The sequence below is a fragment of the Podarcis gaigeae genome, assembly GCF_964106915.1.
Source record: "Podarcis gaigeae genome assembly, chromosome: 10".
NCBI classification, from domain to species: domain Eukaryota; kingdom Metazoa; phylum Chordata; class Lepidosauria; order Squamata; family Lacertidae; genus Podarcis; species Podarcis gaigeae.
The window spans coordinates 75,376,026-75,400,841 of NC_139686.1; the positions used below are offsets into that span (position 1 = coordinate 75,376,026).

Consider the following 24,816-nt stretch of genomic DNA (forward strand, 5'->3'; position numbering starts at 1 on the left):
GGTATCAAAATAAAACTAACGTTTTTAATGTTAAAACCAGCATTAATGCTTCACAACAATAGAACTGTGCACGATTTTGCTTTGAACTTCGAAGTAAAGTTGATTCCTCTTCAGCAGATTCCTCACAGGCACACTTAAACTTGAGAAGGCTCTATACCACACAGCTGCAAAAAAGGTTACAGACAAATCCCATGACTGTGTGTTTTGTGTGACAGTGCCATTTCCTTCTGCTTGTGTCATTTCCCTGTTGGTGAGTGGGTCATGTGCGACCGACCACACTTGGGGCTTTGTTGTTGAGAATAAAGTTAAGAAAAGGAGATAGAAGAAGACAATTGGGTGCACGGAAGAGTGCATGGAAATGCTGTTTACCTTCCTGTTACAGCGGTACCTATTGATCTACTTGCACAGGTGTGCTTTTGAACTGCTAGGTTGGCAGGAGATGGGACAGAGCAGCGGGAGCTCACTCCGTTGTGGGGATTCGAACGGCCAGCCTTCTGATGGGCAAGCGCAAGAGGCTCATTGGCTTAGACTACAGCACCACCCACATCCCTGAGTGTACAAGTGCTCCAGGGACTGCTCTGGTGCTGTTTCTTCAGCATTGGTGTTTGTCAAATTAAGGCAACGAACAAGAGGTTCCAGCGGGACAAGCTTTCTGGGACGTTGCACTAGGATAAACAAAATTATGTTGGTCTGTCAAGTGCTAAGGAAAAAATGTGCAGAGGTTGCTGAGGCTCTGATTTGCCTAAGGCGAAGTGCAGTGTAGTTAACACAAGAGGGCAGCAAGAGGCTTCTATACTTGGGAGGCATTGCTGCTGCACAACTGCTCCATATATGCATAAGCTCCCCTGGTAGGACTCTCCTGTATGTGAGTGTCTGAGGGCCCTGCTCCTTCCTGCCACTCACCATCTGGCCTGGGGCGGGGCCTGAAGCCTCACAGGGACTGCTGCGCTCTGCTGCCCAGGAGGACTCTCCTGTATGTGAGTGTCGGAGGGCCCTGCTCCTTCCTGCCACTCACCATCTGGCCTGGGGCGGGGCCTGAAGCCTCACAGGGACTGCTGGACTCTGCTGCCCAGGAGGACTCTCCTGTGTGAGTGTCTGGGGGCCCTGCTCCTTCCTGCCACTTACCACCTGGCCCAGGGCAGGGCCTGACGGGCCTCACTAGGACAGTTGCTGTTACTGCTGGAGGGGTGCAGAGTGCTTTTAAAATGTTTTAAAAATTTTATTTTGAATTTTTTGTATGGGGGGGGGGGTGGATGTTTATTGGGCCTGGGAATTTGTTTGATTTTATGTTTTTGTAATTTTTGTAAATTTTATTGTTTTTTGTTTGTACTGTTTTATTTGTGTTGTTGTTTTTTGTTGTTTTTTTAAAGGGGTTATTTTGTTCTTAAGGGGAGGGGTCAGGGCTGCCGGGGAATGGGCCCCAGCCCACAAAATGGCTGGGATATGTTTCACGGGGGGAATGCACTGGGACAACCGATCTCAGTGATCACGGGTAGGAGGAGGAGTTACGCTAAGACCAGACCATGTCATTCCAGAGGAGGCAGGTTTAGTCGTTGTCTGAGGACTATCCCTGCCTCCGGGTCTGGTCCTGACCGGATGAATACTAGAATCAGCAAGGGATACCCACATGACCTGAAAGTGTTGCTGTGCAATGCCAGGTCAATGATTCATAAGACCACTGCCATCCATGACTTGATCATGGATGGAGGACTTGACCTGGCATGTGTAACAGAGACTTGGTTGGATGAAGCAGATGGGCCTGTCCTTGCCGCTGCTTGTCCACCAGGTTTCTCTTACGCACAGCAACCCAGGTCATGTGGGCGGGGAGGGGGGGTTGCAGTGATTTTTCGGAAGTCATTAGTTTGCACCAGGCGTCCTATTGGTAAGACCCAGTTTTCTGAGTGCATGTTCTGGAAGTTGGGCAATAGGGGCATTACAGGATTCCTTTTGGTGTACCGACCTCCCCGCTGCACCAAGGATTCCCTGCCCGAGCTGCTTCAGGTCGTGGCGGATGTTCTCCTGGAGACACCTAGCTTGGTTGTCCTAGGGGATTTTAACATCCATGCTGACACGACCTTACAAGGGGCCGCTCGGGACTTCGTGGAAAGCATGGCCTCCATGGGGCTGTCCCTGAATAAGTCTGGCCCAACCCATAGCCGCGGACATGCCTTGGACCTGGTGTTTACCTCTACGGATGTTGGTGATCTGACACTAAGTAAAAGTGAAACGAAAGAAGTGCCATGGTCAGACCACTTCCTGGTGCAACTGGACTTCTCTGCGACCCATCCCCTCTGCAGGGAGGTGGGACCAATTCGGATGGTCCGCCCCCGCCACTTAATGGATCCAAATGGTTTCCAGAGAGTGGTAGGGGATGCTTTATCCCATGTTCATGGCCTTTCAGCCGATTCCCTGGTGGCCCGCTGGAATGTGGAGTTAACCAGGGCTATTGACTGTTTGGCTCCGAAGCGCCCTCTCCGATTGCATGGAGCCCGGAGAGCCCCGTGGTTTTCCACGGATCTGAGGGCAATGAAACAATCGTTGAGACGGCTAGAGCGCCGGTGGCGGATAACTCATTCCGAATCTGACCGGACACAGGTTAGAGCTCAACGTCGAGCCTACCAAGTGGCGATAGCGACGGCGAAGAAGACTTTCTTCACCGCCTCTATTGCATCTGCAGAAAACAGCAGCAGGAGACTCTTTCAGGTGGTTCACAATTTAGTGGAACCACCTGCTACATCGGGGTCCAGTATGGGCCACATGTTCTCCTGCAATGATTTTGCAAAATTTTTTTGCAGATAAAATCGCTCAGATTCGGGAAGAAGTAGACTCCACCGTGGGAGCAGGGCCAGGGCGGGAGAGTGCTAGAGTCCTGTCTGGTCAAGTTGTGTGGGATCAATTCCAATCTGTTACCTCCGAGGATGTGGACAGGCTGCTTGGACGAGTGAAGCCAACCACCTGTCTCCTGGATCCTTGCCCATCCTGGCTTATAAAAGCTAGCTGGGAAGGACTGGGCGATGGGCTTCGTGGGGTGGTGAATGCTTCCCTCCGTGAGGGAGCCTTCCCAGACCCGCTGAAAGAGGCGGTTATTAAACCGCTTCTTAAAAAACCATCTTTAGATGCGGCCACGATGGCCAATTATCGCCCAGTCTCAAACCTTCCATTCTTGGGCAAGGTGATTGAGCGAGTGGTTGCTGAACAACTCCAGGCACGCCTGGAAGAAGCGGACCATTTGGATCCCTTCCAGTCGGGATTCAGGCCTCATCATGGGACTGAAACTGCCTTGGTCGCACTGGTTGATGATCTCCGGCGGGCTAGGGACAAAGGTGAGAGCTGTTTCCTAGTTCTGCTGGATCTCTCAGCGGCGTTTGATACCATCGACCATGACATCCTTCTGGACCGTCTTGAGGGGCTGGGAGCTGGGGGCACTGTCATACAGTGGTTCCGCTCCTTCCTCCTGGGCCGTGTTCAGAAAGTGGTGGTGGGGGATGAGTGCTCAGACCCCTGGGCTCTCACTTGTGGGGTGCCCCAGGGTTCTGTCCTCTCCCCCATGCTTTTCAACATTTACATGCAGCCTCTGGGAGAGATCATCAGGAGGTTTGGGCTGGGTGTTCATCAGTATGCAGATGATACCCAGCTCTACCTCTCTTTTAAATCAGAACCAGTGAAGGCGGTGAAGGTCCTGTGTGAGTGTCTGGAAGCGGTTGGAGGATGGATGGCGGCTAACAGATTGAGGTTGAATCCTGACAAGACAGAAGTACTGTTTTTGGGGGACAGGAGGCGGGCAGGTGTGGAGGATTCCCTGGTCCTGAATGGGGTAACTGTGCCCCTGAAGGACCAGGTGCACAGCCTGGGAGTCATTTTGGACTCACAGCTGTCCATGGAGGCACAGGTCAAATCTGTATCCAGGGCAGCTGTTTACCAGCTCCATCTGGTACGTAGGCTAAGACCCTATCTGCCTGCAGACTGTCTCGCCAGAGTGGTGCATGCTCTGGTTATCTCCCGCTTGGACTACTGCAATGCGCTCTACGTGGGGCTACCTTTGAAGGTGACTCGGAAACTACAACTAATCCAGAATGCGGCAGCTAGACTGGTGACTGGGAGCGGCCGCCGAGACCATATAACACCGGTCTTGAAAGACCTACATTGGCTCCCAGTACGTTTCCGAGCACAATTCAAAGTGTTGGTGCTGACCTTTAAAGCCCTAAATGGCCTCGGTCCAGTATATCTGAAGGAGCGTCTCCTCCCCCATCGTTTTGCCCGGACACTGAGGTCCAGCTCCGAGGGCCTTCTGGCGGTTCCCTCACTGCGAGAAGCCAAGTTACAGGGAACCAGGCAGAGGGCCTTCTCGGTAGTGGCGCCCGCCCTGTGGAATGCCCTCCCATCAGATGTCAAAGCGATAAACAACTACCTGACATTCAGAAGACATCTGAAGGCAGCCCTGTTCAGGGAAGTTTTTAATATGTGACATTTTAGTGTATTTCTCATCTCCGCTGGAAGCCGCCCAGAGTGGCTGGGGAAACCCAGCCAGATGGGCGGGGTACAAATAATAAATTATTACTATTATCATGGTACCAAAATGGTGTTTAAGTGCCTTGTGATATGCAAGACAACTTCCCTTTAGCAGATGGCTGAGACGGAGACTTCCATTCCTCCCTTGCTCATTTAAAGACATCACATATTTATTACATTTATAGCTGAGCTTTCTTCCAAAAGCACCTTCCATGTCAGTCTCACATAGACAACATTGCATTAGTCCAGGTGGGACTTCACCAGAGCAGGGGCAACTGAGGCCAGGCTACCCAGGGCAGCAGTGGCTGCAGCTGACAAAGCAGTCTAAAGCAACCAATTGGAATCCAGGAGTTCTCCCAGGCTACAGCCTGTTTGTCCTCTGTTTTTCATAAAAAAAATACAGACTAAAACAAAACTCTACAAGAAAGAAAAACCCAAATAGTTATATAGATTAAAATAGCTCAGAAGGTAAGAAAACAACAAACACTAACTTATCCAGCTAATTAACATAAATGCTTACACTGAAATCTCAGTAGACTGATTGTAGCTAATTGTTTCTCAGGTTCTAACCCATTCCCATAAACCACTCTTATAATATCACCACAGTATCGTGTACAGAGGCTGTATTGATTTTGGGAGCCAGAAGATGCAACCACATGGGAAATTAATATATTTTAGATTAAGATGATGGTTTGAGCAACACCTTTTCACATTGCACTTTGACTCTGCTGCACTCCAGCTGCACTCCAAGTACCAGAATATTGTGTTTCAGGAGATAGCTTCTAGTAGCATCAATAATGGTAGTTTTGAGTTCCCTAAAAAATACAGGGCTGATCCAGAAACAGGACTTCTTCAAAATCACAATAAGTTAATATTTCTGCTGGGATTAAAGCTTTTATTTGTCCTGCTGGCCTTGCTAGGCATCTCATGCCACAGCAGTGCAGGAGGTTGGACTAGATGACTCTGGGGGACCCGTCTAACTCTAGCACTAAGTTTCCACACAAGCTTAGTGCAGCCTCCCAGGTTTCTGTCCATGCCTGGTGGTCTATGGACATTATAATACTGGGAAGCCTACAAAGGTGCCAGAAGCACTGGATTCAGATATTTGAAGAGTCCTTCCTCTAATCTGAAGGTCTGAAATGTATGCTATTGCTTGGCATAAGATGGGATGGTTTTTTTTGCTAAAGGCAGATTTTTAAAAAATGTTTCATATGCTGGATTTTAATAGCTTGCTTTGAAATGTTGCCTGCCTTGAATCTAAAACATTATTTAAAGACAGCAGTCCTGCTCCAGGCAGTGGTACTCAAAGTGCCCAGCATGGTCTTCCAAGACTAAACAAAGCTGTTGATATCTGAGGTGTGATATAAGCCACATGAGCATTTGGCTCAGAAGAAAGCTCTGTGCCTGTGGCAGCTGCATGACAGGCAAGCATTCAACAGGTGATGCTTTCCTAGCAGTAGAGGATATGATCTTATTCCATTTCTTCCTGTCCTGAAATTACAAAACAAATTGAAAACTCTGCTTCTGGATGGGATAGTGGGGAGGGGAGTGAACTTAGCAATATTTCAGGCCCAAACTGGCTCCTTCACTTACTAAACACGTGAGGTGCCCCCTGTGCTTTTTAACAACTAGCAGAAATTCAGCAGGTGCAACTTTCCATGCCTGAAAGGGAAAAACCTCCTAACTGTTGGTTTATTCTTACTATGCAGCTGTGGAAGGATTTAATTCTCACTTCGTTTTCCTTTCTCACTCCCTCTTCTCCAAGCGGAAACCACGGCTTTTTCCTATGCTCATCTCTTCCATCCCCACCCACTATACCCAGCAGCAGAGGAACAGGCCTGTCAAGAGTTTGCTGACTTGGAGCAGCCAAGCAGTCAGTCACATACAAAGACATGTGATAGGCCTTGCTGCTGCTGCTGCTGCTGCTGCTGCTGCTGCTGCTGCTGCTGTGGCAGTTCCCTCTTTCCTCTGCTGCAAGCCCTGTTCTTTGAACTAGCTTGGGAGGAGAAAGATTCACTGCTAGGAAACCAAATACAGTGGTGCCTCGCAAGACGAAATTAATCCGTTCCGCGATTTTCTTCATCTAGCGGTTTTTTCGTCTTGCGAAGCAAGCCCATTGACAGCTTAGCGGATTAGCGCTATTAGCGGTCTAGCGGCTTTTAGCGATCAGCTGAGAAGCGGCTTATCAGCGGAACAGCTGATAAGCGGCTTAGCGCTTAGGGAAAGGGCAACAAAAAGCGGGGGGGAAACGCGGGAACTCGCAAGATTTTTTCGTCTTGTGAAGCAACCCCATAGAGAAATTCGTTTAGCGAAGCGCCTCCAAAAACGGAAAACCCTTTCGTCTAGCGGGTTTTTCGTCTTGCGAGGCGTTCGTCTTGCGGGGCACCACTGTAACACTCACCAGCTGTTGAATAGTGGGTAGACATAGCAGACGACACAGCGATTTCTCCAAAGCAGCTCTTTATTTGTAAGCTGGAACAGAACTGAACAGCAAACAGCTCGGCCGGCCTGCTTTTATAGGCAGCCGGCTGTCAACATTGTAGCAACTACAACCCAGGGTTTCCCGCCTAAAGTAACACGTGCAACTGAGTGAAAACTATATACATGATACTCCTAGTGGCCAGGGTGAGAACTTCAATACATAACACCAGCCTCTTCCAAATCTTGTCGCTTCAGCAAGATCCAGTGGCTTATTCCATCCCCACACAAAGCTTTTCTGTTCCTTAATGATGCCCCGTTTAGCATCATGCCTCGTCCAATCCTGTGGTCTTCAATGATGCATACCTTCAAGAATTTAACTCTAATCTGATCTATCTACATGAGCAACCACATGGGTCCAGGTACAAAGGTGAGGAGCATCCTTGCAGATAACATAACCCAGTCCAGGTCTTGGGAAATCCTTGGGGTTCACTTCCATTAATTAGAAGAAATGACAAAATGAATTTGTTGTGCTGCAGGAGATGCTAGGGAATTGTGCCTTGCCTATCCACTGTTGGGCTGCCAAGTCCCCAGATTTAAAGTATTCACACTATTCTTAACAATAGTGTGCCCTAGGCTAAGAGTACAATAGGTTCAGGAGTATAGCAAAATATTGTTTTATTTATTTTATATTAGTAAATAACACTGCATCACATTTGCTGCACTTTATAAGCCTATTGGAAGATCGGCGGTTTGAATCCCTGTGACGGGATGAGCTCCTGTTGCTCTGTCCCAGCTCCTGCCAACCTAGCAGTTCGAAAGCACGTCAAAGTGTAAGCAGATAAGTAGGTACCGCTCCGGCAGGAAGGTAAACAGCGTTTCCGTGCACTGCTCTGGTTCGCCAGAAGCTGCTTAGTCATGCTGGCCACATGACCCGGAAGCTGTCTGCGGACAAACGCTGGCTCCAAGAGCTGGAAAAGATCAAAAGATCAGCTGGTACAACTTTCTCCCAAAGGCAGGACCATTTACCCAACCACTCCATCCCTACAGCAAAATCCAGATGACAGGCTGCTTACAAGCAAAGAGCAGGTACATGCACCACATTGGCAACTAAATGACTCCAGATTATTATCACAAACAAACAAAGGCATAAATTGAACTGGGAAGCATCAAATCCTTCAAGATTGCAAATGTACCTACTTTCCTTTCCAGTAGTGAACTTGGAAAGTCACTCTCCTGGGCTCTCCAGAGCTTGGGGGTGGAAGAATGGAGAGAATGTAACAGAGACTGAGGATTAAAGCTGGAGTTAGAGATGACAGACAAACTCAGAGAGGCAAGATGAAGTATTATTTTGCAATACTAATGAAACCCAAACTATTGTGATTTTATGAAATTGGATATATCTTGCAAAGAAAAATGAATCTGGAACTGTGAAGGATAAAAAATGGTTTCTATGGTCTTTGCTGTACATGGGGGAGAGGAAAGCATTAATGTTAATTCTTTTATATATAACTCTGTGGGAACAAAGTTCTTGGTGACGACAGAGGTAACATGGTCAAAAAAAAAAAATCCTTCCAGTAGCACCTTAAAGACCAACTAAGTTAGTTCTTGGTATGAGCTTTCGTGTGCATGCACACGAAAGCTCATACCAAGAACTAACTTAGTTGGTCTTTAAGGTGCTACTGGAAGGAATTTTTTTTGTTTTGACTATGGCAGACCAACACGGCTACCTATCTGTAAGAGAAGAGACAAGACCCTGATGCCTGGGAAACTTGATACCACCAAGGATTGTTTTACTGCATAAGAATGAGCATCTGGAAACCTTGGAGTTTGCTTACCTCTGTGGAGCAGGACTGGAATGCAGTGATTGAAGAGGATATCTAATTTACCATCGCCAGTCAGACTTTTGCACATGTAGAACAGCGGAAGGGATAAGTTGTATCTGTGGACTATTGATTTAGAACTAATAATTTCTGTGGGCTGACAAAGTGAAGAGTAACTCACCTTGAGATATGGGAATATGTTATAGTTCAGGGGTCCCCAAACTAAGGTCCGCGGGCTGGATAAGGCCCGAGGGACTCATTTATCTGACTCGCGGCAATCCCCGCTGCCACTGCCCACTCTTACCAGCGCTGCACTGTGCAGCTGCCCACTTCCAGGTCGGAGGAACACTATAAATAGCTTGTACGCATGTGCAAGCGTTATTTCTGGTGCACATCCGGGTCAGAGGAGGCCCATGCACATGCGCACAAGCTTCTTCTGGTGCTCCTCCGACCCGGAAGTATGCCGGAAATAGCGTGTGCGCATGCGTATGGGCAAGCGCTCTCCCGCCCTCCAGCCTGCTGCATGATCGGCACTGGAGACACCGGCCCGAGGCACGGTAAGTATGCTGACCCCTGTTATAGTTGCCTTAAATAAAGGTCTAAGAAGGAATTGAAATGTGTACAGTTGATGGGAAATGAAGAAGGGGAAAAATAAAATATTTTGTCATTATTAAGCATTGAAATGGAATTAGGAAATATACATTACAATGAGCAGAAAGTAAGGAAGCAAAGAGAAACATCATAGCAGCAGGGTAGGAAGTAAATTTTGTATTAAATTTGAGTTAATTTGATGTTAATTTGTTTTAAAAAATTGAAAAGCAATAAAAACGTATTAGCAGAAAAGGGATTGCAAATGTATCTGACAAGAGCAGGTGGACAGCATTCCTTCCTTAACCCAAATATATGGTCAATAAAACCTGTAGCATAAGCAAGACTCTGCCACTAAGATAGTGTTGCCATTTTGTTGAGCTTTTTTGGGAAAGTTGTTGAGCTGCCATAGGTATAGACTGCCATACATCCGGATTTTCCTGGACATTTAAGCGATTTCCACCTGGGCGCTGTTTCCGGCAGGCAAATCCCAGCAATGCCCAGGAAATTCCAGACATATGGCAGCCCTACACTAAGCTATCACAAAGCAATTTCAGTTGGTACATCTTTATGCTACTTGTTATCCAGTCTCTCATTCTGGCAGTTTAATGAACTAGTGCAAAGGCCCAATTTAAATTAAATACAATTAACAAACGTCATGCTGCTGATGCAATGTTTAAAAGGTTCATACTACGTCTGGCCCTGGGCCTTTTTCTTGCACATCAGCAGTCTGTAACCTCCATGCAGGGACATGGTGCAAATGGCCAGACACATGGCCTGTGTGCACGTTGGCTGTGGCTGCACCATGCTGAAGGATGAGCCTCCATCACTGGGACAGAAAGCACCCTGATATTTCAGTGTCCAATTTCTCCTATAGCTCCATTTTCATCACATCAGTGTCCTTACGAAATTGGGCAACTGAAACCAATGAGACAGCAGGGGGAGCCCAGAACCATATTTTTGGATAAGCATTCCTTCCATAAGCTGCAGGACATTTTTTGGGTAAAGGGTGATTTATTTTCAAGTTGCAGTTAGGTCTAATAAAAAAAAAATCACTCCAAAAGTCATACTCTTTTTATTACTTTTTTGCAGATCCTAGCCAACCAACCTGGCTAGGTTGCATTGGCCCAGAATTCTGGTTGTGTTGGCCCAGAACTAAGGGCCACCAAAAGGGGCTTTGGGTCCAGCTGGGTCAGGAGCAGTACATGTATGCTGTTCCCCCTTCACCCCTACATAAAATCTACTTGACAGACCTCTCTGACATACAGGGGACTTCACCCCCTCCCCCACAAGATCCATGGCACAACTTAGGTTCTGCTACTGAACAGTGTCCAGTCATATCTGTAGGTCATACACACCAATAAGAACAATCCAACACACAAATCAGTGTTAATGATAGCTGTGTGTGCTTGGCAGCTTGGGTCCCTAAAGGGTTTCTCTAACATTTGTTTACCATGCACACTAAAAACTGAAGCCACACAGGCCAAAGGCAGTATTTGAAGGAAGTATCAGCACTCAAATTAGCAGGGGGGTGGTAGGTTGGTGCCTGAACTTGTGACCTTTGGGGGCAGCCCCATAGCTCGGGCATGATTTGACTAAAAAGGGACTTGCCAATTTCATTAAGGGTCTGCCTACCTTTGCCACAGTGAAAGAGAGTAGCACATCCATTAACCAATTTAATAATTGAATTGACTCAAGTGGTGTATTCTCATGCAGGGAAGTGAGAGCTGTTCTGAAGGAAGTGACAATATCTGTATGAGCAAATAAATAAAGAAGAATCAGATGTAAATGTGTGGTAGTGCAAATAAGGGTGCCTTCTATTTACTGGTGTCCCTGAGGGGGCTCATGTGGAAGTGGTGTTTTTTCAAAACAAGATTTGTGAAGCTGTGGTTTTGTGTGGAACCCTTCTGTCATAGGGCTGCTGTCACCACGCAAACAATGGTGTTTGTAGAGACTCGAATAACTATTCAAAAGCAAAGAAATTCCAGCAGCCCCGCCTAAAGTCCTGTGAAGACATCATACCTCACTTGGCATATTTGACGAATGAGTTTTGAGGCTTTTAAGAGCTTTAATTACTAGACAACCCATACTCTGTATTTTAAAAATTTATTCTTTAGTAAGAATATCTTTGTTTAAATCACAAAATATTGTGGAAATATTTTTTATAGTAGAATTCATGGAGTGCTGGAAAATAACGAATATAAAGATTGATTCCTATTATCTCTCATACTTAAACTGTTCTTTAAACAGCTGGTTTCTTGCAGACAGTATTTATTTTATTTTTTAAATAATTTAAGACAGCATAAGCTTGTACCAAGCATTAAGCATTGTAACAAAAGTGCAACTTTGTTTTTCAGCAATTCCTCATCAAAAGGGATATTTTTAAACTCAATTATCATTACTCAATCTTCTTCCTACAAAAATAGCATGTCAGACATCATTAATTAAATGTATTAACTATTTACATACAGACACTCTGTAGGCTAGTAAGATTTTAAAAAAGAAAAAAGGACCAACATTGTTTAAAAACAGTGTTTGAGGCAAACAGTAGCAGCAGCAATAGCAGCAAATTCACTCAAAATGACTAACAGACCCAGGCATATTCACTCATAGTCAGACTGTTGTGTCTCACCTCTTACATAACATTCAAGTGAGATTTCTCACAGTGCTACCTTGGCAACAAACTAAAAATATCTAGGCAAGGTTCTTGGCTTAAACCTTATTAACAAAGCTTTAGCTGTGTGATTATGTCTGGCAACAGTCTCCAGAAAGGGAAATTGGGATACCTGGAGACAGAAAAACCTTGCAAGGAAACCTTATCCCACTTTTACCCAGTTACCAACACACCATTTTTAATTATGATTTGTAACCTCTTTTAGCTTATGTTAGTGGCTGTGCCTTTCAACGGTGGCCTCATGGACATATATTATGCAAGTGAAGCTTTGCAGTTAGCTTTTATCTCCATGCCAGGAAAAGCAGCACTTTCTTTCACCCCAATCTACCAAGGAAGAACCACACACTGAACTGCTGGAGATTCCGATTTCGCTGTTCTTATTCACAGCATGATGGTCTTCTGGGACCACTGTATGGCCTGGCTGTGTCTTTTACTACTTGTGGGAAGGCATACTCCTCTCTGGGACTGCTTGCTTGGGGCTTTTGTGTTTAGGCCACGGTTAAAGGCACAAGATCAGGACAGTAAACTTATTTCTTCCTTCAGGATACAATCTAAGGCTAGATTGTGCTGCATTCCTATGCACACTTACCTGGGAGCAGGCCTCACTGAAGACAGCGAGACTTATTTCTGAGTAAATAGGATTGTACTGTTAATGGTGTGGGGTGTCTTTTTTCTTGTTAGTCCAGTGCAGTGATGTTCCTTCACATAATTTAATATCAGGAACATAGCAAAACTAAGCATTAAGATGTAGAAAAATGCACTTGCTTTAGCAAATAAGAAACTACATAATGGGACAGTTCTTCCGTCCCTTGAGCAAATGCCAGGGATAGCTCTAAAAATGCAATACAATAAAAATACATGAACAAGGTCTGTTCATGATCTGTTTCTCAATAAAGTGCTAGCTTACCTTCATTTTTTCTCCCAAACCCCATTTCCACAAACTCCTAACTAACTAACCAAACTCCTCCAAGCATTGCATGTGGCAAAGGTAAAATATAGCCCATTGAAATAAATGGTTCCTAAGTTCTGAATAAAGGTAAAATAAAGTTGCTATTTGGCAGAATCAGATGGCAACTCCAGTGATTTCAATGCAGTTGCATTGCACTTAAATTTTACTGGCTTCTGCCCAATGATTCTTGTATGGAGCCACCAATTAAGCAGTCAGTAATAGCGAAGCAAATTCTCTGTAATTCTTAGGCTACCATTCTCAAGACAACTTCCTCTCATCCAGAGTAGTGGCACAGGCTTCAGTTGGGCCCTTCTTAAGTAAGCAGTTTGCCTGTTGACTTGGTTACTACCAGGAAACCAATTCCTGGATTTCTGGACCAGGAAGCATTTTATGCTGAAGCTTGCCCTGCCAGGAGCACAATCTACTATGGAACTTTCCTTTGCAAGCCCCACTAAAATTCAAGAGCACTTTAAAGTAGTTCCTGCTTATTTCACAGGAGCTTGTGCAGAGCTTCCTGCTGAGTTATGCCCACTTGAGTAAGTTCCATTACAGTCTATACATAATCATTATTAAAGTGCCTGCAGTTATGGTATGGTCTGGTACAGTATACGGTATATCTCGCATCCTGACTCCCCAGTTCCAGATGCTGCAGCCCCTGCCCTTTTCTTTAGGCCTTCTGAATTGTTAAGCAAACTTCTCTTACGAAGAAAGAGCCATTTCCCCCACCCCTAAGGGAGTATTTTCCATTTGCTTTTGTTTCAGTTCAACTGGGGGATGGAATTCTGCAAAATTACAACATTTGTGTAAAGAAAATTTTAAACACACACACAGCATTGTGGGGGGGGACAAGGAGCTCTCCAAAAATATTTGTGGGAGAGGGAGAACCTAATCTTTTAATAAAAGAAAAAGAATAAACTGTCAGCCTAGTAAGCTTTCCCTTAAACACACAAAGAAACAGGGGTGGGGGGGTGAGGGTTGCTTCTCATTCTTGGGAGTGATGGATCCTTCCTGTCAAGTAAGAGGCATGAACTGTGTAGTTTCCTTTAGAAATGATGTAGCATCACTCAAGGATTTTCCTCTGCAGACTGCAAATGCTCCTCTTGGGAAGGGAGGTCCATGTCCCCATGGAGCCCACCTGGGTTGCAGGTAAATGGATGGGGGAGGTGCTGGCCAGAAGAAGCCACATCGGTAGACGTTGCTGAGGCCAAGCTGGTTTTCTCTCCTGGTACCAATACTGAGGAGAAACAGGGGAAGGCTGCAGCCGCAGCAGCAGCTGCAGCCTGAGCTGGAATCCCTGGGTAGATCCAAGGAATTGGAGTAGCAGCAGCAGCGACTGCTGCTGCTGGGTAAAAGTATTTATCCAGGTTGCTCCTGTCCAGGAAGGGCTGCATGTAAGCAGCTGCTGCTGAGGGGGAGATGAAGCAGAGAGGCAGGCAGAAGGGAGCAGCAGGTTGTTGGGCAAAGGGAGATCCTCCTCCCCCCAGACCTCCAAAAGTCACCAGGGAGCTGAGAAGGGCTGAACCAGCTGCTGCTTGGTCTGGGCTCAACACTGCCGACGAGGTGCTGCTGCAATCCATCTTCAGCCTTTTGGCTGCTGGAGGTGCCTGATCCCCAGAGGGCTCCTGCTTGATCATCAGGTTGCCTTGCCTTTTGTCCCCTTCCGGTCTTCCCTCGCACTCACCGCCATAACCACTATCTGTATCCGTGTCATTCTCCCCACCAAGCTCCACACGACCCATTGGATGGTGGCTGAATTTATGCTTGCTACTCGCATTCTGAGTCCTCTGAATGACTGGCACACAATTTGGCTGGCTCTCCAGCTTTGGGCCAGTGTGATCTCGCTGCACACAGGAAGAGGCGGAGGCGGTGTGGCAGGGTCCTTTGCCTGCACAAATCTTTGGAGTCAGGAGCTGGGGGCTGGGGAGGAACCGTGTGCAAACGGAGTGCAGGTGGTTGATGAGCTGGGCACATCTCTGCTCTCTTGGAGTCCAACTTTCAAATCTGGAGAGGTACTGAATAACTTCTTTGGTGCATGTCTGGAATCCTGAATGGAAAGCATCCAGGTCAGATTGCAGAGGAGACTTCAAAGATCTCTCCCCTGCAAAGGGGGGGGGGAGAAGGGGGAGGAAAGGATGCAAAATAACAGGCATTAGTAATACCACTTGTATTAGATCTAGTGTTACACAGAATCTGACTGTTTTATTAACAAAATTCCTCTATAATGTAATTGCTTTGTGTTAAATGTACTAATTGTCTAGTGCAAAGTTATCAATCTAGGACTCTGATTTATGAAATCAGTTGGAAAAGGTTAAGGTATCTCAAGAGATAACATGTTAAGGCTGTAATACTAGACTTACTTATTTGGGAGTAAGCCTCAAACAAAATGGGACCTATTTCCAAGTAAATAATAGAATTATAGAGTTGGAAGGGACCCCAAGGGTCATCTAGTCCAACCCTCTGCAATGCATGGATATATGTGTATATAGATATGGTCAGACTGCACAGCTGCGGTCCTTTTCACATTTACATAGGAGTTAAGGCCCACTAAATTTAAGGGGACTAAAGTTTAAGTAAACATGACCGTACAGGTCACTGACTCTGAAGCAGTTCTATAGATTTCAATTTGGCAACTTAACTGTGGAGTTAGCTAACAGTTCACCAACTGCTAAGACTTTGTCAATAACCAGATGTGTCCTTCATAATCTTTGAGAGAGATAGAGATAGAGATACACAATGTCCTATATTGTGCTTCTGCACTGGGCATTTACTTACCATTCTGTAAAGCAATTATCTTCTGATGCTGCTGCTCTGTTAAGGCTGTTAAAGCTTTTAAGTGTTTCAAAGTTAATTCCAAAACTACAGCTTTCTCCAGATGCCCTAGTGTCTGCAAAGGGAGGGAAAGGGACACACAATCAAACAAAATCTTATATCCTATTTTCTAAAACTTCACTAAGCTCACTTTGGAAGAAATATTGTTTTATTACTGCCCTTCCTCGAATTGGTGATATTACCATACTGATAAATCACACCCATTTTGAAACTTCACAAGTAAGGCTAATGGTGGTTCTACAGAAGTGCTGTCATATAAGGAATTTATATTAGACTTCTGGATGTCTTGGAATCCTAAAAATCACATTTAATTCAACCCAGTTTTAAAGAATGTACTCTAGAAAGTTTTATGGGAACCACCCTGAGACCTCTGGGTATAGGGCGGTATAATAATAATAATAATAATAATAATAATAATAATAATAATAATAAGAAGTGTGGGTTAAGAACTGCTGAACTCAGTGACTTAGTTCTAAGTCAACAAAAATAATCACACTTTTTTCTAACATGTGCATCTTTTACAGTGCAACCATATCCAGGCTAAATCTGAAGTAAGTCCCACTGTGACAAATGAGCTTACACTGAAGTAAGTGTGCATAGGATTACAGCCTGAGTAGTAAACACTTCACTAAGAGTTTATGGTGTTGCAAAAATACTAGATAGATGTACAGGCAAGCATATACACACGGACTCACACAGACTGGACTTACTGTCAATTTCAGATGCTCAGGCAATAAATCTTTCAACTGAGCAATACACTCATTAATCCGGTCTCTTCTTTTCTTCTCTATCAATCTATGTGGCAGTTTGTATGTTTCCTATTCAGGAAGAAAAAGGACAAACACTTGTTTCACTATAATGCCAACCAGTACCTAAGCAACTGTGTTGCCACCTACCCTTCTTTCCCATTTCAAGAGTATCTACTGTCTTAGGCATCTCCCCTCTCCCTCCAGAACTGTTCTTTGTCAACATAACTAAAACAAAACTGCCCACTACAGATAACAGAAAGGAAGTGAATGAGGAAAAGAAGAGAACTTCTGCATAAAGTTGGGCTCCCATTTATCAGAAGCTTCTGCTAAGTATTGTGCAGGTGCTGGAGAGCATCAAAAAAGCTTATTCTCTTACCTTGCTCTCGTCCCTCTTCATACCTCTCTTGGGCTTGCACATATACAAGGATGGATAACCCAGTCTGCAGGAACAGAAAAGTGAAAGAGAGACCCATTGCCTTTAACATACATAGTGGCCTCATTAGCTACTACTTTGCAAGAAATCTCACAAAAGCGGTGCATACAAAACTAATGTCTCACATCAAATGTAACTGATCTGCAGAAAATACACTATAACCTGAAAAAGAGACCATTCATGTACTTTTGTAAACCAAGAAAATCTTTAATATATATATATATATTTAAAAAGGGATGGAGGGGGGCACCTGCATGCTTAAGGCTGCCCAGCCAAAGAACCAGAGTTAACCCATCTCTTTATCTCCCCATTCCTTTTGCAGAAAGGAAAATAATAATAAGAAAAACCAGGGTTTTTTTCTCCTAAATTAAAATGACAACAATAATGCAGAAGTCCCTGTCATCTGACCCTATGAATTCCCGATGCTCCAATAACTGCCTTTCGGGCAAAGGAGAGATCTCTTCATCCATGTTTGGCAGCAGCTTTTGGGGGGTGGTCGCCGCTTTGGCTGGCTCCCTTGAGGTGGTGCAGAGTCTTGGGAGACCTTCGGGCAACAAAGCCCCACCGTCGCCCCGGCAGCCTGCTCTTTTCTTGCGCTGCCGTCCGGGTGGGAAAGCAGCTCCCCCTCCTTCTGCTTCTCCTTTTCCTCGCCCCGTCTCTTCCCCTCTGGCTCTGGGCGCGCTGCTACTTGGCGTTCCCGCTTGCTTGTTTGGCCACCGGGCACGCGCTTGCCAGGCAGACCAGCACGTGCAGAACGTACCACGCAACTCCCGGCTCCGGGATGGGGGGGGGCGCCAGGAGGAGGGGCGGGGCGGGGGGAGCCCAACTTGGCCTAAGGAAGCATCCTCTGCTCAAACGGGACCACGGGCACCTAGATATAGACTCGGGAGCTTCTCGCGCGTTTCGCCTATTCCTCAGTGTCAAGGCGAGGGGGGGCTTGGGGGGACTTAGAGCCTCCCCAATGGAGGGGGGGAGTCATAGAAAAGGTCCTCCTGCCAAGCTGGACTTCCTCAGGAGGCTGGCAGGGCGCGTGGGCATTAGCCGGGGCGGGAGAGGGAGCGCGGGAAGCGGCGTCCCAGGAGGGGGATGTTGAAGCCGGCCTGGTGCGAGGGAGCTGCAGCCCCGTCGTGTGGCGTCTGACCCCCCCCCCCCCCCGCCCGCCCGCCGCTCCGGACCCCTGGCCTAGCCTGCCGCTGGCGAGGGCGGACTCGGGCTCGTGCAAGTCCACGTTTGCTCCGGCTGCTGGCCCCTGAAAAAAAGAAAAGCCGGAGCGAGCCGGAGCGCCCGCCTCTTTAATCCCATCTCGAACTGGTACGAGCACAAGGCGAGCAACGTGATCCGGCCGCCTCCCGCCGCCGCACTGCGAAGGGAGCTCGGCGCGCGGCAGCCGCTTTCCTGCAGAGCGCAAACGCAGCCGCGCCGAGCAGATGCTTGACCTGCGGTCCCTCCGTGGGGCGCGGGAGACGCGGCGAAGCTCGCCTGGGTTTGCATCCCCGCCCCCCCCAAATGCTAATAGTGTGCTAGCCCTGGATCCAAGCCCTTGGGCCCCGAGCTGCAGCCTGAGGAGCATCTGGAAAGCGGGGGGCGGGGGCGCCTCAAGGTCTTCACCTCAACTCACCCCCAAAATGAAGCGAATGGGAAAGGGGGCGGCGGCTGCTCTGTTGCTTCTGCGCCTTCTGGTCCAGAGACCGAGTTCTGCTCCTCTGGAGACTCAGCCTTGCTGGACTCACAGGTGGCGAAGTGTGCGCGTACACGCGAGATCCAGACCCCAGGCTCGAAACGAGGGCTGCTTCCCCTTCGTGGCTCAGATGCATTTCCTGAGCTTTGAACCATCGCCCGGAAAGCAGCATCCCGAGCCCAACCCAGGTTGAATCGAGGCGAACTCCCACGAAAGCATGCACGTGACTGCAGGACTAGCAGAGCATACAGTCCGCAAGCTCTTCTTTCTTTCTTTCTTTCTTTCTTTCTTTCTTTCTTTCTTTCTTTCTTTCTGCGCGCACACACTCACAATGACCTCGCTACAGAACATGAGGGGCTCCCATAAGGAGTGGTTACAGTTTTCTGGTGGAGGAATCTGCTCTCTCCGCAGCCCAGGAGGAAACACGTTGCAGCGGAGAGCACCGGCCTCGTTCCCCGGCAGGAGAGCCGCAACGTGGGCCCAGGCGGGCAGCTGCGGGGCAGCCGAACTGAGCTGCACTGGGGGGGGGGCGCATAGTTTGCAGCTGGATCTATAAGCCAGCGAAACGCTCCCCGCTCTAAGCCCCAGGGAGGCTTGCATGCAAGTAAGCGTGCGTAGGATCGAGAGTTGTCCAGCAGCTGTTACTATCATCCGGGGATGCCTAAAAGGTCTGGCGCATAAGCAACGCTGACATGCAAATGACTCGGTATGGTCAACCTTGCTCTCTTTTCTAGCTGCTGAGGAAGGATGCTTTAGAGCGTTTTTAAAGTTGTTGGGTTTTTTAATGGAAATATACCCAGCGTTTCTGGAGGTACTGCAGAATATCCCTCCCCCCCCCCCCCAAGGAAACGAAACGCTCTGAGAATGAGCAGAAAAGGAGAAACAAGAATTGCTGGAAGTGTGGGGTGAAAGAAGGTGTTTTTTTCCACATGTGGTGGTCATGCGATAATACATGAATATTTTCCTTAATCTTTTTGGGATTTCATTATTCATTATGCCTAGTAGGAAGGTTTCAGGCTATTTTGGGAAGGAGCATTTAAACACCTTTTAAGTTCATTGCAAATTATTTTCCAAAAATTCCTACTTTTTTTTTTACAGTTCCACCACATGTGGATCATGGTGTCTTCCGCCTCCCCACATCTCCAACAGATGTTTGATCTAGCTTTATACATTTTAGCAAGTTTTACAGGTGTTAAATACCATCTGCAGAGCATCTTCGTGCAGTTCTTCAAATCATAGCATGCTATAAATTTTCAGTCCTCCCTCCACAGCCTCTCCCATGATTCCATCTGGATGTTGTAGCCAAAGTCCCTAGCCCATTGCATCATAACAGATTTCACTTCTTCCTCCTTGACCTCCCAGTCAAGAAGGAGTTTATACATATTAGAGATCGTTTTCTTATTAAATTTATTAAATCTTTCTCTAATCTTGAGAGTTCTGTGGATAACCCCTTTCTGTTCATCCTTTTGAAATGTTTCTTTTTTTTTTAGATAATATTTATTGATTTTATGATTACATACTATACATATACACATTACTTTACATTTACATTTACTCCTAAGAGTTGACTTCCCTCCTTCCTTCTTCTGGCTTTTTTAAGTCGTCTCTACGTTTTTCACATTGTCTTTATCAATTTTGTATATTCAACTTTATCTGTACAGTGTCTATATATAAATCTTTCTGTATATACACGTCTTGTTGTTTGTCTATATTCATTTGCAGATACAATTAGTTACCTTGGTTGTATTTTACATTTTAATTCATATTGTCATTTAACATCCAATAAAGTTTATTTTAATTTCCCATTATGAGGTTTATTTCCATTCTACCGATTTCACTATTTCACTTTATCCTATGGATTCAGGCCTCACCATGGGACTGAAACTGCCTTGGTCGCGCTGGTTGATGATCTCCGGCGGGCTAGGGACAAAGGTGAGAGCTGTTTCCTAGTTCTGCTGGATCTCTCAGCGGCCTTTGACATCATCGACCATAACATCCTTCTGGACCGTCTAGAGGGGCTGGGAGCTGGGGGCACTGTCCTACAGTGGTTCCGCTCCTTCCTCCTGGGCCGTGTCCAGAAAGTGGTGGGGGGGTGAGTGTTCAGACCCCTGGGCTCTCACTTGTGGGGTGCCTCAGGGTTCTGTCCTCTCCCCCATGCTTTTTAATATCTATATGAAGCCGCTGGGAGAGATCATCAGGGGGTTTGGACTGGGTGTTCATCAGTATGCAGATGACACCCAGCTCTACCTCTCCTTTAAATCAGAACCAGTGAAGGCGGTGAAGGTCCTGTGTGAGTGCCTGGAGGCGGTTGGAGGTTGGATGGCGGCTAACAGATTGAGGTTGAATCCTGACAAGACAGAAGTACTGTTTTGGGGGGACAGGAGGCGGGCGGGTGTGGAGGATTTCCTGGTCCTGAATGGGGTAACTGTGCCCCTGAAGGACTAGGTGCGCAGCCTGGGAGTCATTTTGGACTCACAGCTGTCCATGGAGGCACAGGTTAACTCTGTGTCCAGGGCAGTTGTCTACCAGCTCCACCTGGTACGCAGGCTAAGACCCTACCTCCCCGTGGACTGTCTCACCAGAGTGGTGCATGCTCTAGTTATCTCACGCTTGGACTACTGCAACGCGCTCTACGTGGGGCTACCTTTGAAGGTGACCCGGAAACTGCAATTAATCCAGAATGCAGCAGCTAGACTGGTGACTGGGAGTGGCCGCCGGGACCACATAACACCGGTTCTGAGAGATCTGCATTGGCTCCCAGTACATTTCCGAGCACGATTCAAAGTGTTGGTGCTGACCTTTAAAGCCCTAAACGGCCTCGGTCCTGTATACCTGAAGGAGCGTCTCCACCCCCCATTGTTCAGCCCGGACACTGAGATCCAGCGCCGAGGGCCTTCTGGCGGTTCCCTCATTGCGAGAAGTGAGGCTACAGGGAACCAGACAGAGGGCCTTCTCGGTAGTGGCGCCCGCCCTGTGGAACGCCCTCCCATCAGATGTCAAAGAGATAAAGAATTACCTGACATTCAGAAGACATCTTAAGGCAGCCCTGTTCAGGGAAGTTTTTAATATGTAATGCTATACTGTTTTTAACACTGATTGGGAGCCGCCCAGAGTGGCTGGGGAAACTCAGCCAGATGGGCGGGGTATAAATAATAAATTATTATTATTATTATTATTATTATTATTATTATTATTATTATTATTATTATTATTTATAACATAAATTTTTCCTATTCTGTTTGAAATGTTTCATCGCCCTGTTGTCGAATTTTCCCTGTTAATTTGGCTATTTCCGCATATTCCGTGACCTTGTACTGCCACTCTTCTACTGTTGGCAATTGTTGTTGTTTCCACACCTGAGCCAGCAGTAACCTCGCCGCTGTTGTTGCGTATAGGAACAATTTATGATCCTACTTATCAATATCCTCTCCCACCATTCCCATTTTTGTTGTTGAAAATAATATTTATTACTTTTCCAACAATTTAAACACTACAAAAAAAATGAGCAATACAATACAAAAACACTACATAACACTAACACATTAAACTAACAAAACAAAACAAAAACAGTTTAAAACACATCAAACAATTTCAATATCTTATCTTTCATTCACTTATTTCAACAACCTCCTCACACCTCCCTTTTTGTATTCCACTTCTGTTAATTGTTTCAGCAATTCCTCTCCATCTTCCTGTTTTCTATCCTATAATTATCTTAACATATTCTAACCTTATTTTTTCCTTTAATACTCTAATAATCTATTTATACTTAATTCCTTATAACCTTTCTACTAAAGCCATATAACTTCATTCCAACATTTTCTAACATTCATTAATTTTACAGTATTTCTGTAAATAGTCTTTAAACTTTTCCCAGTCTTCTTCCACCGACTCTTCTCCCTGGTCTCGGATTCTGCCAGTCATTTCCGCCAGTTCCATATAGTCCATCAACTTCATCTGCCATTCTTCCCAGGTGGGTAAATCTTGTGTCTTCCAATACTTCGCGATGAGTATTCTTGCTACTGTTGTTGCATACATAAAAAAAGTTTTATCCTTCTTTGGCACCAATTGGCCGACCATGCCCAGGAGAAAGGCCTCTGGTTTCTTCAGGAAGGTATATTTGAATACCTTTTTCATTTCATTATAAATCATCTCCCATAATGTCTTAATCCTTGGGCATGTCCACCAAAGGTGAAAGAATGTACCTTCAGTCTCATTACATTTCCAACATTTATTATCGGGCAAATTGTAAATTTTTGCAAGCTTGACTGGTGTCATGTACCACCTATAAATCATTTTCATTAAATTTTCTCTTAGGGCATTACATGCCGTGAATTTCATACCTGTGGTCCATGACTGTTCCCAGTCAGCCATCATAATGTTATGTCCAACATCTTGTGCCCATTTAATCATAGCTGATTTCACCATTTCATCCTGAGTGTTCCATTTCAACAGCAAGTTATACATTCTTGACAAATTCTTGATTTTTGAATCTAACAATTCTGTTTCCAATTTTGATTTTTCCACCTGGAAACCAACTTTTTTGTCCAAATTGTATGCCTCCATTATTTGGTAATAATGGAGCCAATCTCGCACTTTGTTTTTCAATTTTTCACAGCTCTGCAGTTTTATTCTGTCTCCATCTTGTTCCAAAATTTCCCAATATTTCGGCCATTTGGCCTCCATATTGAGTTTTTTCTGTGCCTTCGCTTCCATTGGTGACAACCATCTTGGGGTTTTCTTTTCTAACAAATCCTTATATCTTATCCAAACATTAAACAATGCTTTTCTAACAATATGATTTTTAAATGCTTTATGTGCTTCTACCTTATCGTACCGTGGGACGCAGGTGGCGCTGTGGGTTAAAGCCTCAGCACCTAGGACTTGCCGATCGAAAGGTCGGCGGTTCGAATCCCTGCGGCGGGGTGCGCTCCCGCTGCTCAGTCCCAGCGCCTGCCAACCTAGCAGTTCGAAAGCACCTCTGGGTGCAAGTAGATAAATAGGGACCGCTTACCAGCGGGAAGGTAAACGGCGTTTTCGTGTGTGGCTCTGGCTCGCCAGATGCAGCTTTGTCACGCTGGCCACGTGACCCGGAAGTGTCTCCGGACAGCGCTGGCCCCTGGCCTCTTGAGTGAGATGGGCGCACAACCCCAGAGTCTGTCAAGACTGGCCCGTACGGGCAGGGGTACCTTTACCTTACCTTTTTACCTTATCGTACCACAAATATGCATGCCAGCCAAATGCATTATTGAAGCCTTCTAAATCCAACACGTCAGTGTTTTCGAGAAGCAGCCATTCTCTCAGCCAGCAAAAAGCAGCTGATTCATAATAAAGTTTAAGGTCTGGCAGGGCAATTCCACCTATTTCTTTGGCATCAGTTAATATCTTAAATTTTATTCGAGGCTTCTTACCCTGCCAAACAAATCTGGAAATATCTTTCTGCCCCTTCTTGAAACAATCCATCTTATCCAAAATTTGCAATGTTTGAAACAAAAACAACATCCTTGGCAACACATTCATTTTTATCACAGCAATTCGGCCTAACAATGATAACTTCAAATTTGTCCATATTTCTAAATCCTTTTTCACTTCTATTCAACATTTTTCATAATTATCCTTAAATAAATTCACATTTTTGGCAGTCCTGTTAACCCCTAAATATTTCACTTTCTTAACCAATGTTAGTCCTGTCTCCTCCTGAAACTTTTCTCTCTCGTTCACAGTTAAGTTTTTCTCTAAAACCTTAGTTTTCATCTTGTTCAACTTGAAACCTGCTACCTGTCCGGATTCTTGAATCAGTTCCAATACTCTTTTAGTACTAGATTCTGGCTCCTGTAAGGTCAATACTAAATCATCAGCAAATGCTTTCAGTTTGTACTGTTTAGCTCCCACTTGTATACCTTTAACCTCTTGGTCCTTTCTAATCATATTTAACAAAACCTCAAGGACCTCAAGAGCAATGGAGAAATTGGGCAACCTTGTTGTGTCCCTTTCTCAGTCTTAAACTCTTCTGTCACTACATTGTTCACAATTAATTTTGCCTTTTGTTCTGAATAAATTGCACCTATACCATTTTCAAAACCTTGACCTACCCCCATCCCCTGTAGATTCTTCTTCATAATACTCCAAGAAATGTTGTCAAAGGCTTTCTCTGCATCCACAAATA

General features: G+C 45.7%; 1 protein-coding gene and 1 long non-coding RNA gene across 3 annotated transcripts in view; both read right to left on the reverse strand.

Moving 5' to 3' along the window:
- Nucleotides 1-11,430: 11,430 nt before the first annotated feature.
- On the reverse strand, nt 11,431-18,820 carry BHLHE41 (basic helix-loop-helix family member e41). 2 transcript variants are annotated; one of them, XM_083699619.1, is made up of 5 exons: nt 18,591-18,820; nt 16,916-16,979; nt 16,501-16,608; nt 15,734-15,845; nt 11,431-15,059 (listed from the first exon to the last, which is right to left on the reverse strand). In XM_083699619.1, the coding sequence occupies exons 1-5, from the start codon at nt 18,803-18,805 to the stop codon at nt 14,026-14,028; spliced, it is 1,533 nt and encodes a 510-aa protein (XP_083555745.1). In that variant the 5' UTR covers nt 18,806-18,820; the 3' UTR covers nt 11,431-14,025. The 2 variants fall into 2 exon arrangements, with proteins under 2 accessions (XP_083555745.1, XP_083555746.1); XM_083699620.1 differs by lacking the exon at nt 18,591-18,820 and adding an exon at nt 17,381-18,544.
- A 3,272-nt stretch (nt 18,821-22,092) lies between these two features.
- The window catches only part of LOC310826612, a 40,921-nt gene continuing 38,197 nt past the window's right edge, over nt 22,093-24,816 (reverse strand). Inside the window, exon 2 of the long non-coding RNA XR_014555889.1 lies at nt 22,093-23,390. This is a non-coding gene — a long non-coding RNA (uncharacterized lncRNA). The remainder of the gene's footprint in view (nt 23,391-24,816) is intronic.

Bases quoted from the DNA above. Each gene is read 5' to 3' on its own strand.
- BHLHE41 (XM_083699619.1), bottom strand. From the start codon at position 18,805: ATGGTTCAAAGCTCAGGAAATGCATCTGAGCCACGAAGGGGAAGCAGC. The intron at 16,980-18,590 runs GTGAGTTGAGGT...CTGTTCCTGCAG, and splicing joins CCATTCGCTTCATTTTGGGG to ACTGGGTTATCCATCCTTGT. The intron at 16,609-16,915 runs GTAAGAGAATAA...CTTCCTGAATAG, and splicing joins TGAAGAGGGACGAGAGCAAG to GAAACATACAAACTGCCACA.